General features: G+C 42.5%; 1 protein-coding gene across 1 annotated transcript in view; it reads right to left on the reverse strand.

Annotated features, from left to right (window-relative positions):
• The window catches only part of LOC139756809 (glutamate receptor ionotropic, kainate 2-like), a 49,871-nt gene extending 38,943 nt beyond the window's left edge, over positions 1-10,928 (reverse strand). The window contains exons 1-2 of the mRNA XM_071676614.1: positions 10,419-10,928; positions 1,144-1,289 (exon numbers count right to left, since the gene is read on the reverse strand). Coding sequence (XP_071532715.1) covers positions 1,144-1,289; positions 10,419-10,895 — 623 coding nt within the window. The 5' untranslated portion in view covers positions 10,896-10,928. The remainder of the gene's footprint in view (positions 1-1,143; positions 1,290-10,418) is intronic.
• Between the last annotated feature and the right edge of the window lie 4,762 nt (positions 10,929-15,690).

The raw sequence follows: 15,690 nt of genomic DNA on the forward strand, positions 1-15,690 counted from the left end.
TGCCCCATCTCCTAACCTTGTGTATACGGAACACGTTTTTTACTTGTACGGTGTATGCTTACAAACTCCAGGCGCGCGCGTGCGCGTATGCGTGTGTGTGTGTGTGTGTGTGTGTGTGCGTGTGTGTGTGTGTGTGTGTGTGTGCAAATCAGCAGTTTTATTTCATTCGGTTTATTCCTTGCATTCAACAAAATGATGTGAGCGGTTGTTTCCGCCTTCATACTCGAACATGAAGTTTTGTACGAGTTCGTAGCAGTATATTCATACACGCTGACGTGACTCTGTGATGGATGTCGATGGTGACATTAACCGTCGCTGATCATGGCTGACACAGCGCGCAGCCAGACCCAGGCACACACCTCGTCCCTCTCTCTTAAGTGATTCCTCACTGTCGTTGTTTTACCTTTTAGGTTGGATATATATACAACACCGGCCTTATCTTACCTTCCCATCTTAACTAGAGGCAAGAATCTGCCATAATGAGGAAAGACTACGGTAACCCAAGGTTTTCTGTAATAGATTCAGGTGTTCAGCACCAACCACGGAGCAACTACGTCATATGGCCATTCCTCACTTTCTTCCATAGTATTACACGTCACTCATTTTGGATTATTCATTTGACTATTCAAGTAATTCGTTAAATGACGAAATGTAAAGTAGGGGAAGACGATGATCGAGAAGGAAAAATAAAACACTGAACAAAGACGGATTAAAAGCAAAATAGCTAATTGAACTGACCATGTGATCAGATCCTGTAATCTACTTAGGATATAGGATGCAAGAACTCAGTTCTGGCTAAATCTCATATATTCTGAACTTCCAAATGAGCCCAGTCAGATCTGAATATTGCGATACCTTTGGCTACTTGAGAATGTACGAACACAGCAAAGAAAGTAAGATCAATTTCACAATCGATAGAGAGTGATTGGGTTGACTCAGCACAAAGGCGTAACGCTGGCGAGTAGACACTGTGATTAAAAAGAGGCGATTTCAGTAACGAGAAAAGTCATGAGAACTCTACTACCTACAAAGTTACGCCTTATACATAGTGATGTCAGCTCAGCAATCCGCCTCTAAATGTCACACACAGGGGCCCAAGTGATGTTAGGTAAACAAGAGATGATATACGCTGGTGATGCGCACCTGCCGTCGTAGTCCCAGAGGAAGGGGGATGTGTCAGCGAAGAGTAAGAGAGGCGTCGGGTCCTGCAAGAGGAAGACGTAACCACGGCAGCCGGGAGCCTCCCACACCACGCCCTGAAGGTCATCCTGCGTCCTCATGTGCACCACCTGTACACCGGGGAATAGATGACGATGAGCCAGCGAGTAGGAGGATCATGTATGTTACACACACACACACACACAAAAAAAAAAAAAAAAAAAAAAACGCGCGCGTGCACAGTGCATTAGTTAGCGTTTTTGACCGCGAGTCAGCACAGGCCGCCCAGAGTCGGGTTCACGTGGGTTCAAATCCTTGGCTTGGCAGTTGGTCCACGACCAACTCAGGTTTTCATCCTCCCTCCCTAGGAGCTAGCTTTTAAATGGGTTCCTGGTTTAGGCTTGAAAATATCTGTGCATACACACATAGGAGTAAAGATATGCTACATATGCCGGTCTATGTTGGTAGTTTGATAGTGGCTGAAAATTCAAGGTGATGGTATGGTGCAAGATGGATTCATGTCTGTCTTGGGTTATGTGGATGACGGTAGATTTTTTAAGAGTTACTGATATTCTGTTTGAGCCAGTGTTCTGTCATGCTTCTTGTTGCTTGGGAGTGTCATAGCGTTGTGATTCCATGAGAAGGTCATACGTGCATGAGAAAACTTTCACACTATGGTCAACAAGAGGTAATGGGAGGCCACATACGAAGAGATTAAAGATCTGGATAAAAAAAAAATGCTCCTTAAGACATTCCAATGCTGAGTTTAAGGGCTTTGTGAGAGACTCTAACATGGCTTTCAGGTATGAAGGTGGTTAGCCATTAGGGTCAGCTTCGAGGAAGGTTGTGTTAAGTACCTCCAATATAAAGATATGTCTAGCCGATGAGGGGATGTGGTTAGTTGAAGCCTGAAGTCATCTAGGATGTGCTGTGTGAGACTGGACCATGAGCTGTGTGGGAGTAGAGCGATCTGAGGTAAGCCGTGCTGTATAGGTGAGCGTGGGACATTATTCTTAATTCCGTTTTTCATTGGGTTTGGATATTGATGATAACAGATAAGTTTCGGTGCATTATACATGACAGCTAGAGACTGAGCGTGAACGAATGTGGCCTTTTTTGTCTGTTTTCCTGGCGCTACCTCGCTGAAGCGGGGGATAGCGATGCTGTTTCCTGTGGGGCGGGCTCGCGCCAGAATGGATGAAGGCAAGCAAGTATTGATATTTACATGTGTATATATGTATATGGCTGTGTATGTGTATGTATATGTATGTATGTGTGTATTCCTATGAGTCCACAGGGAAAATGAAACACTACAAGTTGCCAAGTGAAATTCCGTGCAATAATCACATCATCAGGGGAGTTACAAGAAAGAAAAATAATAGTCAGTTGATATACAACGAAGAGACGTAGCTAGGACGCCATTTGTGTATATGTGTACATGCGTATGAGCGTGTATGTATATATGTGAATATATGAGTGAATGGGTCTTTCTTCGTATGTTTCCTAACGCTAACTCGCCAATGCGTAAAACGCCGAACATTTATGATAACGATTATAGTAATGGTTTTGGTGCATTATACATGACAGCCAGAGATTGAATGTGAACGAATGGGGAATATGTTGTCTTTTTCTAGCGCTGCCTTGCGCACACGCGTGGGGAAGGGGTTGTCATTTCATGTGTGGCGGGGTCGCGACGGGAATGAATAAGGGCAGACAGCATATATATATATATTTTTTTTTTTTTTTTTCATACTATTTGCCATTTCCCGCGATAGCGAGGTGCGTTAAGAACAGAGAACTGGGCCTTAGAGGGAATATCCTCACCTGACCCCCTTCTTTGTTCCTTCTTTTGGAAAATTAAAAAAAAACAAGAAAGGGGAGGATTTCCAGCCACCCGCTCCCTCCCCTTTTAGTCGCCTTCTACGACACGCAGGGAATACGTGGGAAGTATTCTTTCTCCCCTATCCCCAGGAATATATATATATATATATATATATATATATATATATATGTATATATATATATATATATATATATATATATATATATATATATATATATATATATAATGTGATAATGTGATTATTACACGGGAGTGCACTTGGGAACTTATCGTGTTTCATTTTCCCCGTGGACAAATAGGAATATGTATGTAAGTAGGAGAGATGGCCAGAGAGCGTTATTGGATTACGTGTTAATTGATAGGCGCGGGAAAGAGAGACTTTTAGATGCTAATGTGCTGAAAGGTGCCGAAAGTGAAGATTTCTAAAGGTTTTCCGAAAAAAAGAGAATGTTGGGGTGAGGAGAGTGGTGAGAGTAAGTGAGCTTGGGAAGGAGACTTGTGTGAGGAAGTACCAGGAGAGACTGAGTACAGAATGGAAAAAGGTGAGAACAAACGACGTAAGGGGAGTGGGAGAGGAATGGGATGTACTTGGGGAAGCAGTGATGGCTTATGCAAAAGATGCTTGTGGCATGAGAAGCGTGGGAGGTGGGCATATTAGAAAGGGTAGTGGTGGGATGAAGAAGTAAGATTATTATTGAAAGAGAAGAGAGAGGCATTTGGACGATTTTTACTGGGAAATAATGCAAATGCTTGGGAGATGTATAAAAAAAATGAGGCAGAAGGTCAAGAGAAAGTTGCAAGATGTGAAAAAAGGCAAATGAGAGTTGGGATAAGAGAGTATCATTAAATTTTAGGGGGAACAAAAAGATGCTTTGGAAGGAGGAAAATAAAGTGCGTAAGACAAGGTAACATATGGAAATATCAGTGAAGTGGGCTAATGGGGAGAGGATAACAAGTAATGGTGATGTGAGAAGGAGATGGAGTGAGTATTTTGAAGGTTTCTTGAATGTGTTTGATGATAGAGTGGCAGATATAGGGTGTTTTGGTCGAGGTGGTATGCAAAGTGAGAGGGTTAGGGAAAATGATTTGATAAACAGAGAGGAGGTAGTAAAAGCATGGCGGAAGATAAAAGCCGGAAAGGCAGCGGCTTTGGATGGTATTGCAGTGGAATTTATTAAAAAAGGGGGTGACTGTTTTGTTGACTGGTTGTTAAGATTATTTAACGTATGTATGACTCATGGTGAGAGCCTGAGGATTGGCGGAATGCTTGCATAGTGCCATTGTACAAAGGCAAAGGGGATAACAGTGAGTGCTCAAATTACAGAGGTATAAGTTTGTTGAGTATTCCTGGGAAATTATATGGGAGGGTAGTGATTGAGAGGGTGAAAGCATGTACAGAGCATCAGATTGGGGAAGAGCAGTGTGGTTTCAGAAGTGGTAGAGGATGTGTGGATCAGGTGTTTGCTTTGAAGAATGTATGTGAGAAATATTTAGAAAAGCAAATGGATTTGTATGTAGCATTTATGGATCTGGAGAAGGCATATGATAGAGTTGATAGAGATGCTCTGTGGACGGTATTAAGAATATTTGGTGTGGGAGGCAAATTGTTAGAAACAATGAAAAGTTTTTATCGAGGATGTAAGGCATGTGTACGTGTAGGAAGAGAGGAAAGTGATTGGTTCTCAGTGAATGTAGGTTTGCGGCAGGGGTGCATTATGTCTCCATGGTTGTTTAGTTTGTTTATGGATGGGGTTGTTCGGGAGGTGAATGCAAGAGTTTTGGAAAAAGGGGCAAGTATGCAGTCTGTTGTGGATGAAAGAGCTTGGGAAGTGAGTCAGTTGTTGTTCGCTGGTGATACAGCGCTGGTGGTTGATTCGGGTGAGAATCTGCAGAAGCTGGTGACTGAGTTTGTTAAAGTGTGTGAAAGAAGAAAGCTGAGAGTAAATGTGAATAAGAGCAAGGTTATTAGGTACAGTAGGGTTGAGGGACAAGTCAGTTAGGAGATAAGTTTGAATGGAAAAAAACTGGAGGAATTGAAGTGTTTTAGATATCTTGGAGTGGATTTGGAAACGGAAGGAGCCATGGAAGCGGAAGTGAATCATAGGGTGGGGAAGGGGGCGAAAGTTCTGGGAGCGTTGAAAAATATGTGGAAGTCGAGAACGTTTCCTTGGAAAGCAAAAATGGGCATGTTTGAAGGAATAGTGGTTTCAACAATGATATATGGTTGCGAGGGGTGGGCTATAGATAGAGTTGTGCGGAGGAGGGTGGATGTGCTGGAAATGAGATGTTTGAGGACAATGTGTGGTATGAGATTGTTTGATCGAGTAAGTAATGAAAGGGTAAGAGAGATGTGTGGTAATAAAAAAGAGTGTAGTTGAGAGAGAAGAAGAGGGTGTTTTGAAATGCTTTGATCACGTGGAGAGAATGAGTGAGGAAAGATTGACCAAGAGGATATATGTGTCAGAGGTGGAGGGAACGAGAAGTGGGAGACCAAATTGGAGGTGGAAAGATTTTGAGTGATTGGGGCCTGAATATGCAGGAGGGTGAAAGGTGTGCCAGGAATAGAGTGAATTGGAACGATGTGGTATACCGGGGTTCGACGTGCTGTCAATGGATTGAACCAGGGCATGTGAAGCGTCTGGGGTAAACCATGGAAAGTTCTGAGGGGCCTGGATGAAATAACAACCCCCTCCCCTCGCATGTGCGCGAGGTAGCTCTAGGAAAAGACAGCAAAGTCCACAGTCGTTCACACTCAATCTATAGCTGTCATGTATAATGCACTAAAATCACAGCTCCCTTTCCACATCCAGGCCCCACAAAACCTTCCATGGTTTATCCAGACGCTTCACATGCCCTGGTTCAATCCATTGACAGCACGTCGATCCCGGTATACCACATCGTTCCAATTCACTCTGTTCGTTGCACGCGTTTCACCCTCCTGCATGTTCAGGCCTCGATTGCTCAATTTTTTTTCATTCCATCTTTCCACCTGCAATTTGGTCTCTCATTTCTCGTATCCTCCACCTCTGACACATATATCGTCTTTGGCAATCTTTCCGCACTCATTCTCTCCATGTGACCAAAACATTTCAAAACACTGTCTTCTGCTCTCTCAACCACACTCCTTTTATTACTACACATCTCTCTTACCCTTGCATTATTTACTCGATCAAACCACCTCACATCACATATTGTCCTCAAACATCTCATTTTCAGCACATCCACCCTCCTCCGCACAACTCTATCTATAGCCCACGCCTCGCAGCCATATAACATTCCTGGAACCACTACTCCTTCAAACATACCCATTTTTGCTTTCCGAGATAATTTTCTCGCCTTCCACACATCTATCAACGCTCCCAGAACTTTCGCCCCCCATCCTATGACTCACTTCCGCTTCCATGGTTCCATCCGCTGCCAAATCCACTCCCAGATATCTAAAACACTTCACTTCCTCCAGTTTTTCTCCAATTAAACTTACCTCCCAATTACTTGTTCCTCAACCCTTGCTCTTATTCACATTTACTCTTAGCTTTCTTCTTTCACACACTTTACCAAACTCAGTCATTAGCTTCTGCAGTTTCTCACCCGAATCAGCCACCAGCGCTGTATCATCAGCGAACAGCAACTGACTCACTTCCGAAGCTCTCTCATCCACAACTGACTGCATACTTGCCCTGCTAGCCAAAAATCTTGCATTCACCTCCCTAGGAACGCCATCCACGCACCCCTGCCGCAAACCGACATTCACTGAGAACCAATCACTTTCCTCTCTTCGCACTTGCACAAATGCCTTACATCTTCGATAAAAACCTTTCTCTGCTTCTAACAAATTGCCTCTCTCACCATATATTCTTAATACCTTCCAAAGAGCATCTCTTTCAACTCTATCATATGCCTTCTCCAGATCCATAAATGCTACATACAAATCCATTTGCTTTCCTAAGTATTTTTTACATACATTCTTCAAAGCAAACACCTGATCCACACATCCTCTACCACTTTTGAAACCATACTGCTCTTCCCCACAATCTGATGCTCTATACATGCGTTCACCCTCTCAATCAATACCCTCCCACATAATCTCCCAGGAATACTCAACAAACTTATACCTCTGTAATTTGAGCACTCACTGTTATCCCCTTTGCCTTTGTACGATGGCAATATGCATGCATTCCGCCAATCCTCAGGCACCTCACCATGAGTTATACATACATCAAATATCCTTACCAACGAGTCAACAACACCATCACCCCCTTTTTTAATATATTCCCCTGCAATACCATCCAAACCCGCTGCCTTTCCGGCTTTCATCTTCCGCAGAGCTTTTACTACCTCTTCTCCGTTTACCAAATCATTCTCCCTAACCCTCTCGCTTCGCACACCACCTCGTCCAAAACACCCTATAGCTGGCTCTCTATCATTTAACACATTCAACAAACCTTCAAAATACTCGCTCCATCTTCTTCTCACATCACCACTACTTGTATTACCTCCCATTAGCCCTCTTCACCGAAGTTCCCATTTGTTCTCTTGTCTTACGCACTTTATTTACCTCCTTCCAAAACATCTTTTTATTCTCCCTAAAATCTAATGATACTATCTCACCTCAACTCTCATTTGCCATCTTTTTCACTTCTAGCACCTTTCTCTTGACCTCCTGCTTCTTTCTTTTATACATCTCCTAGTCATTTGCACTATTTCCCTGCAAAACTCCTCCAAAAGCCTCTCTCTCCTCTTTCATTAATAATTTACTTCTTCATTCCACCACTCAATACCCTTTCTAATCTGCCTACCTCCTACGCTTCTCATGCCACAAGCATCTTTTGCGTAGGCCATCACTGCCTCCCTAAATACATACAATTCTTCCCCCACTCCCCTAACGTCCTTTGTTCTCACCTTTTTCCATTCTGCACTCAGTCTCTCCGTACTTCCTCACACAAGTCTCCTTTCCAAGGTCACTACTCTAACCACTCTCTTCACCCCAACATTCTATCTTCCTTTCTGAAAACCTCTACAAACCTTCACTTTCGCCTCCACAAGATAATGATTAGACATCTCTCCAGTTGCACCTCTCAGCACATTAACATCCAAAAGTCTCTCTTTCGCGCGCCTATCGATTAACACGTAATCCAATAACGCTCTCTGGCCATCTCTCCTACTTACATACGTACACGTCTGTATATCTCTCTTTTTAAACCAGGCATTCCCAATCACCAGTCCTTTTTCAGCACACAAATCTACAAGCTACTCACCATTTCCATTTATAACACTGAACATTCCATGTACACCAATTATTCCCTCAACTGCCACATTACTCACCATTGCATTCAAATCACCTATCACTATAACCCGGTCTCGTGCATCAAAACTACTAACACACTCACCCAGCTGCTCCCAAAACACTTGCCTCTCATGATTTTTCTTCTCATGCCCAGGTGCATATGCACCAATAATCACCCATCTCTCTTCATCCACTTTCAGTTTTACCCACATCAATCTAAAGTTTACTTTTTTACACTATATCACATACTCCCACCACTTCTGTTTCAGGAGTAGTGCTACTCCTTCCCTTGCTCTTGTTCTCTCACCAACCCCTGACTTCACTTCCAAAACATTCCCAAACCTTTACCCTTTACCCTTGAGCTTCGTTTCACTGAGCCAAAATATCCAGGTTACTTTCCTCAAACATACTACCTATCTCTCCTTTGTTCTCATCTTGGTTACATCCACGCACAATAGACACATCAATCTGTGCCGTCAAGGAGGATGAGCACTCCCGGCGTAAATCCTTCTTCTGTTTCTCCTTTTAGAAAGTTAAAATACAAGGAGGGGAGGGTTTCTAGCCCCCCGCTCCCGTCCCCTTAAGTCGTCTTCTACTACACGTGAGGAATGTGTAGGAAGTATTTTTTCTTCCCTATCTCCAGGGATAATATATTATATATATATATATATATATATATATATATATATATATATATATATATATATATATATATATATATATATATATATAGTATTTCAAATACTAAGTACTTAGTATTTCGAATAGTTGTTTCCTATTATACAGTCCCATAGCCAGCGGTTACATGCCTGCCTCTTGCACAGGGGTCCCGGGTTCGATCCTGGCTGTTAGAGGTTTGTATGTTCTATGAAGGTGCGCGTTCATATGCACTTTATTCGTATATATATATATATATATATATATATATGTGTGTGTGTTTTCGCCGTTTCCTGTGTGAACGAGATAGCGCCAGGAGAAGATTCACAAATTGCCTCATTCGTCATTCACTCTTTAGCTGTCATTTGTAATGCACTGAAATCACAGCACCCTCGTTAAAACCATACAACACCGTCGGGATTACTATACATCAAACATGCCTCATCGTTTTTACCGTACCTATTCAAATTCACCGACCATGCAGCCTCATGATTTGATGAAGGTATGTACCTGTTGATCAATAGCAGGATGCAAGGGTACCAGAGCTTGGCATTTAAGGCTATCCAAGGCTACATTTTGAATAAATGTTAAGAGGAAATCTTTATAAAAAGCTTCTCTCTCTCTCTCTCTCTCTCTCTCTCTCTCTCTCTCTCTCTCTCTCTCTCTCTCTCTCTCTCTCTCTCTCTCTCGAGCAGCGTCGGGTGCCCCAGCTAATTTATAGATGACTTTGTTTCAGACGACAATATTCGAGTAACACGTAAATTAACCCGTTAGAGTCTCACTGGATTTGCTTTAATGCAATTCCTCTCACTTATGATCACTCAGTTGTCGATGATCATGAAATCCATAGACCTGTGTACATACTGACTCTCCCAGGAAAGTCCACGTACTTGACATGGATTACTACAAAGAACTCATCTCCTTTTGCTCATCAATCTGAACACTACTTCACTCATAAGAACAATTGCGTTTTACGTCGCTTTTGTACATGTTCATTAGATCCTGCAATGTAAGTGTGTGTGTGTGTGTGTGTGTGTGTGTGTGTGTGTGTGTGTTACCTACAAAAGTTATGTTTCATGACAAAGAGGGTTAACAAAGTCACCCTCGAAATAAATACTTGAAAACATACCCAGCCAAGATGTTGGTCAACATCAAGAATTTCAGTTGAACGATTTGTTGTTATCGAAGATACCATTTTAGCACCAGTTTTCCTCTTTCTTATCGTTTAACTCCTTTAGAGCTTATGAAACTTATAAAACATATATCTTGTCCCAAAGAACAATTATTTCTGGTCAGACGTGTAACTTCCAGTAATATCAACAGTACAGTGAATATCATTACTGGACACAAGAATATCATACTCCTGGAAAATCAGAACATTAACCCGAGATATCTGAATAAGTGAAGGTGCATAATTTGCTCTGCATAAAAGGGAATCAAGTTTATTGTACTAATCAATTATTCCATTTCACTGACCTGCTTTGCATTCGGAAGACGCACAAGATCCCGTAATGCAGACGAACCAATATAGCCTCCATCAGCCACCACCAACAGGGAACAGTCCCTCAACTCTCTGTTGACGAAGGTCCTCATCATGATGGCCAGGTTCTCCTCTTCTTCCTCCACTGCAGTTCTCGAGAAATGACCAGACGACAACAATTCCTTTCCCCGGGCTTTCTTGTGGCTTAGAATTACGGGTTTTCGAGAGAACCTGTTCCTGATGGGGATCACGCTGGCGTTCTCCCATGTAGGTAATGGAGGTCGATTAATCTGCTTCGTCTGAAGGGTGTGCAACCAGGAGCTCGTCAGGTCAGGCTCAGTTGTCGTTGTAAGGTCACCAGATGGCACACTGGGGTCGGTGGGCGTGAGGGGAAAGCCCACCAGAGTATTGTTTAAAGGAAGAACAGCCGACAGGAACAGCAACAGCCACGCAATGCCAAGTACCTCTAACATCGCTGTTACCGCGTCTCAGCACAGAAGAGCTTCGGTAACCTGTGATGGACAAACAGCGAGAACAGGTTTAGAATGGGATAGCGAATTAAATGCGTTCAATCACAAACAAACATTCCAAGACTCTCTTTAGCAGGAATTTTCACAATATCTGAATAGTTTAGGAAGACCTGTGAACGAAAGTTATTAATTCCAACGAATGTGGGACACAGAAGGAGGAGATGTGTTGTTTTATATGTATGAACAGTGAGTGATGTACATAATCTACTTATCAGATGCTGGGAAGGAAATGATACATTAATGAACTATAATAAGACTGCTATAGGCCAGGAGGTCATTCATAATACTGTGTTCTGGCTTTTCTATGAAATATCATTCTTGACTTCCCCAACTTGATAATATCATCGAAGATGATGTTTTTACCCTAACAGGTAAACTATCATCCGTTCCTGCTGAGGGAAAAGAAAGTGGGTTTTAGATCTGTTAAAGCCAGCCAGTTAGAACAAGTGTGATGGAGAGAATCTCTTGTATGATGAAGGAGAGGATGCTGAAGCACTTGCAGAAGGCCAGTGTCTACCTGAAGGACGTCCTAGTGTTGCAAGAAGTCTGACGGATTAAGGGAACACAAGCTAGTTCGACATTCGCTTGGTAGCTTTGTACAGTAGTGCTATAATCCATTCTGACCCATCGGTCACCACAGCCTCACTAGGGTAACACTCTCCGACTTGAAACTTGTTGCATCGTCATACAAACCAAAAAACTTATAGAAACAAATGACTATATTCAGCGGCAACTCTCATTCACAACACAAGAGGGCAGCACTCGTGTACACACTGATTCACTCTCATTCACGCCACATGAGAGATGCTCTCGCTCACTCGGGCTCGCGTGAAGCCACTTTAAACAACAACTGCGTCTTCGTTGTCAAAGTACGATGCATGTTAGCGTAGTTAAAAGTAACCGATTGTTATGAACTTCTATGAGGAAGAAAAGGCAATAACAGTGAAAAATTTCCCTGCCTGGTATAGTGAACTTAAGTGTCTACGTCATCATGTACCACGTACCTTTTACACGAGCATTAACTTAAAGAGGAGCCTGATGGATGATAAACAGTTCTCTTAACCTTCAAGTAAGTATATAACAACCGGAGGCGGGGCCTCATGATAGGCGTGGCCAAGTCAACGGAATAACAGAAGTGATTGGCTACTGAAAATTCTTCGTGTACAGAAATATCTCTTGTCATTGGTTAATACTACAGACCACCTGATCCAGTAGGACAAAAGATGATCCCCTCAGCAGCTTGACACTGTAAGAAACATTGTTGACACGTACGATGATAACATCGACCGCATCGAAATCATGTACTGGACATCAGAGGTCACTTTTATCAGATCACTCTGAGAAATGATTACCTTATGATACCAATAACCATTTTGTAAGACATATATATAAGTTTAAAAGTTTATATATATTATATTTATTTTGCTTTGTCGCTGTCTCCCGCGTTAGCGAGGTAGCGCAAGGAAACAGACGAAAGAATGGCCCAACCCGCCCACATACACATGTATATACATACATGTCCACACACGCACAATATACATACCTACACATCTCAATGTACACATATATATACACACACAGACATATACATATATACACATGTACATAATTCATACTGTCTGCCTTTATTTGTTCCCATCGCCACCTCGCCACACATGGAATAACAACCCCCTCCACCTTCATGTGTGCGAGGTAGCGCTAGGAAAAACACCAAAGGCCCCATTCGTTCACACTCAGTCTCTAGCTGTCATGTAATAATGCACCGAAACCACAGCTCCCTTTCCTCATCCAGACCCGCACACTTTGCATGGTTTACCCAAGACGCTTCACATACCCTGGTTCAATCCATTGACAGCACGTCGACCCCGGTATACGACATCGTTCCAATTCACTATATTCCGTGTACGCCTTTCACCCTCCTGCATGTTCAGGCCCCGATCACACAAAATCTTTTTCACTCCATCTTTCCACCTCCAATTTGGTCTCCCACTTCTCCTCGTTCCTTCCACCTCTGATACATATATCCTCTTGGTCAATCTTTCCTCACTAATGAGACAAAACCATTTCAAAACACCCTCTTCTGCTCTCTCAACCACGCTCTTTTTATTTCCACACATCTCTCTCACCCTTACATTACTTACTCGATCAAACTACCTCACACCACATATTGCCCTCAAACATCTCATTTCCAGCACATCCACCCTCCTGCGCACAACTCTATCCATAGCCCACGCCTCGCAACCATACAACATTGTTGGAACCACTATTCCTTCAAACATAACCATTTTTGCTTTCCGAGATAATGTTCTCGACTTCCAAACATTCTTCAAGGCTCCCAGAATTTTCGGCCCCTTCCCCACACTATGATTCACTTCCGCTTACATGGTTCCATCCACTGCCAGATTCACTCCCAGATATCTAAAACACTTCACTTCCTCCAGCTTTTCTCCATTCAAACTTACCCTACTGTACCTAATAACCTTGCTCTTATTCACATTAACTCTCAACTTTCTTCTTTCACACACTTTACCAAAGTCAGTCACCAGCTTCTGCAGTTTCTTACATGAATCAGCCACCAGCGCTGTATCATCAGCGAACAACAACTGACTCACTTCCCAAGCTCTCTCATCCACAACAGACTGCGTACTTGCCCCTCTTTCCAAAACTCTTGCATTCACCTCCCTAACAACCCCATCCATAAACAAATTAAACAACCATGGAGACATCACACACCCCTGCCGCAAACCTACATTTACTGAGAACCAATCACTTTCCTCTCTTCTTACACGTACACATGCCTTACATCCTCGATAAAAACTTTTCACTGCTTCTAACAACTTGCCTCCCACATCATATACTCTTAAAACCTTCCAGAGAGCATCTCTATCAACTCTATCATATCCCTTCTCCAGATCCATAAATGCTAAATACAAATCCATTTGTTTTTCTAAGTATTTCTCGCATACATTCTTCAAAGCAAACACCTGATCCACACATCCTCTACCACTTTTGAAACCACACTGCTCTTCCCCAATCTGATGCTCTGTACATGCCTTCACCCTCTCAATCAATACCCTCCCGTATAATTTACCAGGAATACTCAACAAAATTATACCTCTGTATTTTGAGCACTCACTCTTATCCCCTTTGCCTTTGTACAATGGCACTATGCACGCATTCCGCCAATCCTCAGGCACCTCATCATGAATCATACATACATTAAATAACCTTACCAACCAGTCAACAATACAGTCACCCCCTTTTTTAATAGATTCCACTGCAATACCATCCACACCTGCTGCTTTGCCGGCTTTCATCTTCCGTAAAGCTTTTACTACCTCTTTTCTATTTACCAAATCATTTTCCCTAACCCTCTCACTTTGCACACCACCTCGACCAAGACACCCCACATCTGCCACTCTATCTTCAAACACATTCAACAAACCTTCAAAATACTCACTCCATCTCCTTCTCACATCACCACTACTTGTTATCACCTCCCCATTAGCGCCCTTCACTGAAGTTCCCATTTGCTCCCTTGTCTTACGCACTTTATTTACCTCCTTCCAAAACATCGTTTCATTCTCCCTTGAAATTTAATGATACTCTCTCGCCCCAACTCTCATTTGCCTCTTTTTCACCTCTTGCACCTTTCTCTTGACCTTCTGCCTCTTTCTTTTATACCTCTCCCACTCATTTTCATTTTTTCCCTGCAAAAATCGTTCAAATGCCTCTCTCTTCTCTTTCACTAATAATCTTACTTCTTCATCCCACCACTCACTACCTTTTCTAATCAACTCACCTCCCACGCTTCTCAATGCCACAAGCATCTTTTGCGCAAGCCATCACTGCTTCCCTAAATACATCCCATTCCTCCCCCACTCTCCTTACCTCCTTTGTTCTCACCTTTTTCCATTCTGTACTCAGTCTCTCCTGGTACTTCCTCACACAAGTCTCCTTCCCAAGCTCACTTACTCTCACCACTCTCTTCACCCCAACATTCTCTCTTCTTTTCTGAAAACCCCCACAAATCTTCACCTTCGCTTCCACAGGATAATGATCAGACATCCCTCCAGTTGCACCTCTCAGCACATTAACATCCAAAAGTCTCTCTTTCGTGCGTCTATCAATTAACACGTTATCCAGTAACGCTCTCTGGCCATCTCTCCTACTTACATACGTATACTTATGTATATCTCGCATTTTAAACCAGGTATTCCCAATCACCAGTCCTTTTTCAGCACATAAATCTACAAGCTCTTCACCATTTCCATTTACAACACTGAACACCCCATGTATACCAATTATTCCCTCAACTGCCACATTACTCACCTTTGCATTCAAATCACCCGTCACTATAACCCGGTCTTGTGCATCAAAACCACTAACACACTCATTCAGCTGCTCCCAAAACGACTTGCCTCTCATGATCTTTCTTCTCATGCCCAGGTGCATATGCACCAATAATCACCCATCTCTCTCCATCAACTTTCAGTTTTACCCATATCAATCTAGAATTTACTTTCTTACACGCTATCACATACTCCCACAACTCCTGATTCAGGAGTTTTTATATATATATATATATATATATATATATATATATATATATATATATATATATATATATATATGTGCAAAGTGAGAGGGTTAGGGAAAATGATTTCGTAAACAGAGAAGAGGTAGTAAAAGCTTTGCGGCAGATGAAAGCCGGCAAGGCAGCAGGTTTGGATGGTAT

The sequence above is a fragment of the Panulirus ornatus genome, chromosome 23 (genome assembly GCF_036320965.1).
Source record: "Panulirus ornatus isolate Po-2019 chromosome 23, ASM3632096v1, whole genome shotgun sequence".
Lineage (NCBI taxonomy): Eukaryota > Metazoa > Arthropoda > Malacostraca > Decapoda > Palinuridae > Panulirus > Panulirus ornatus.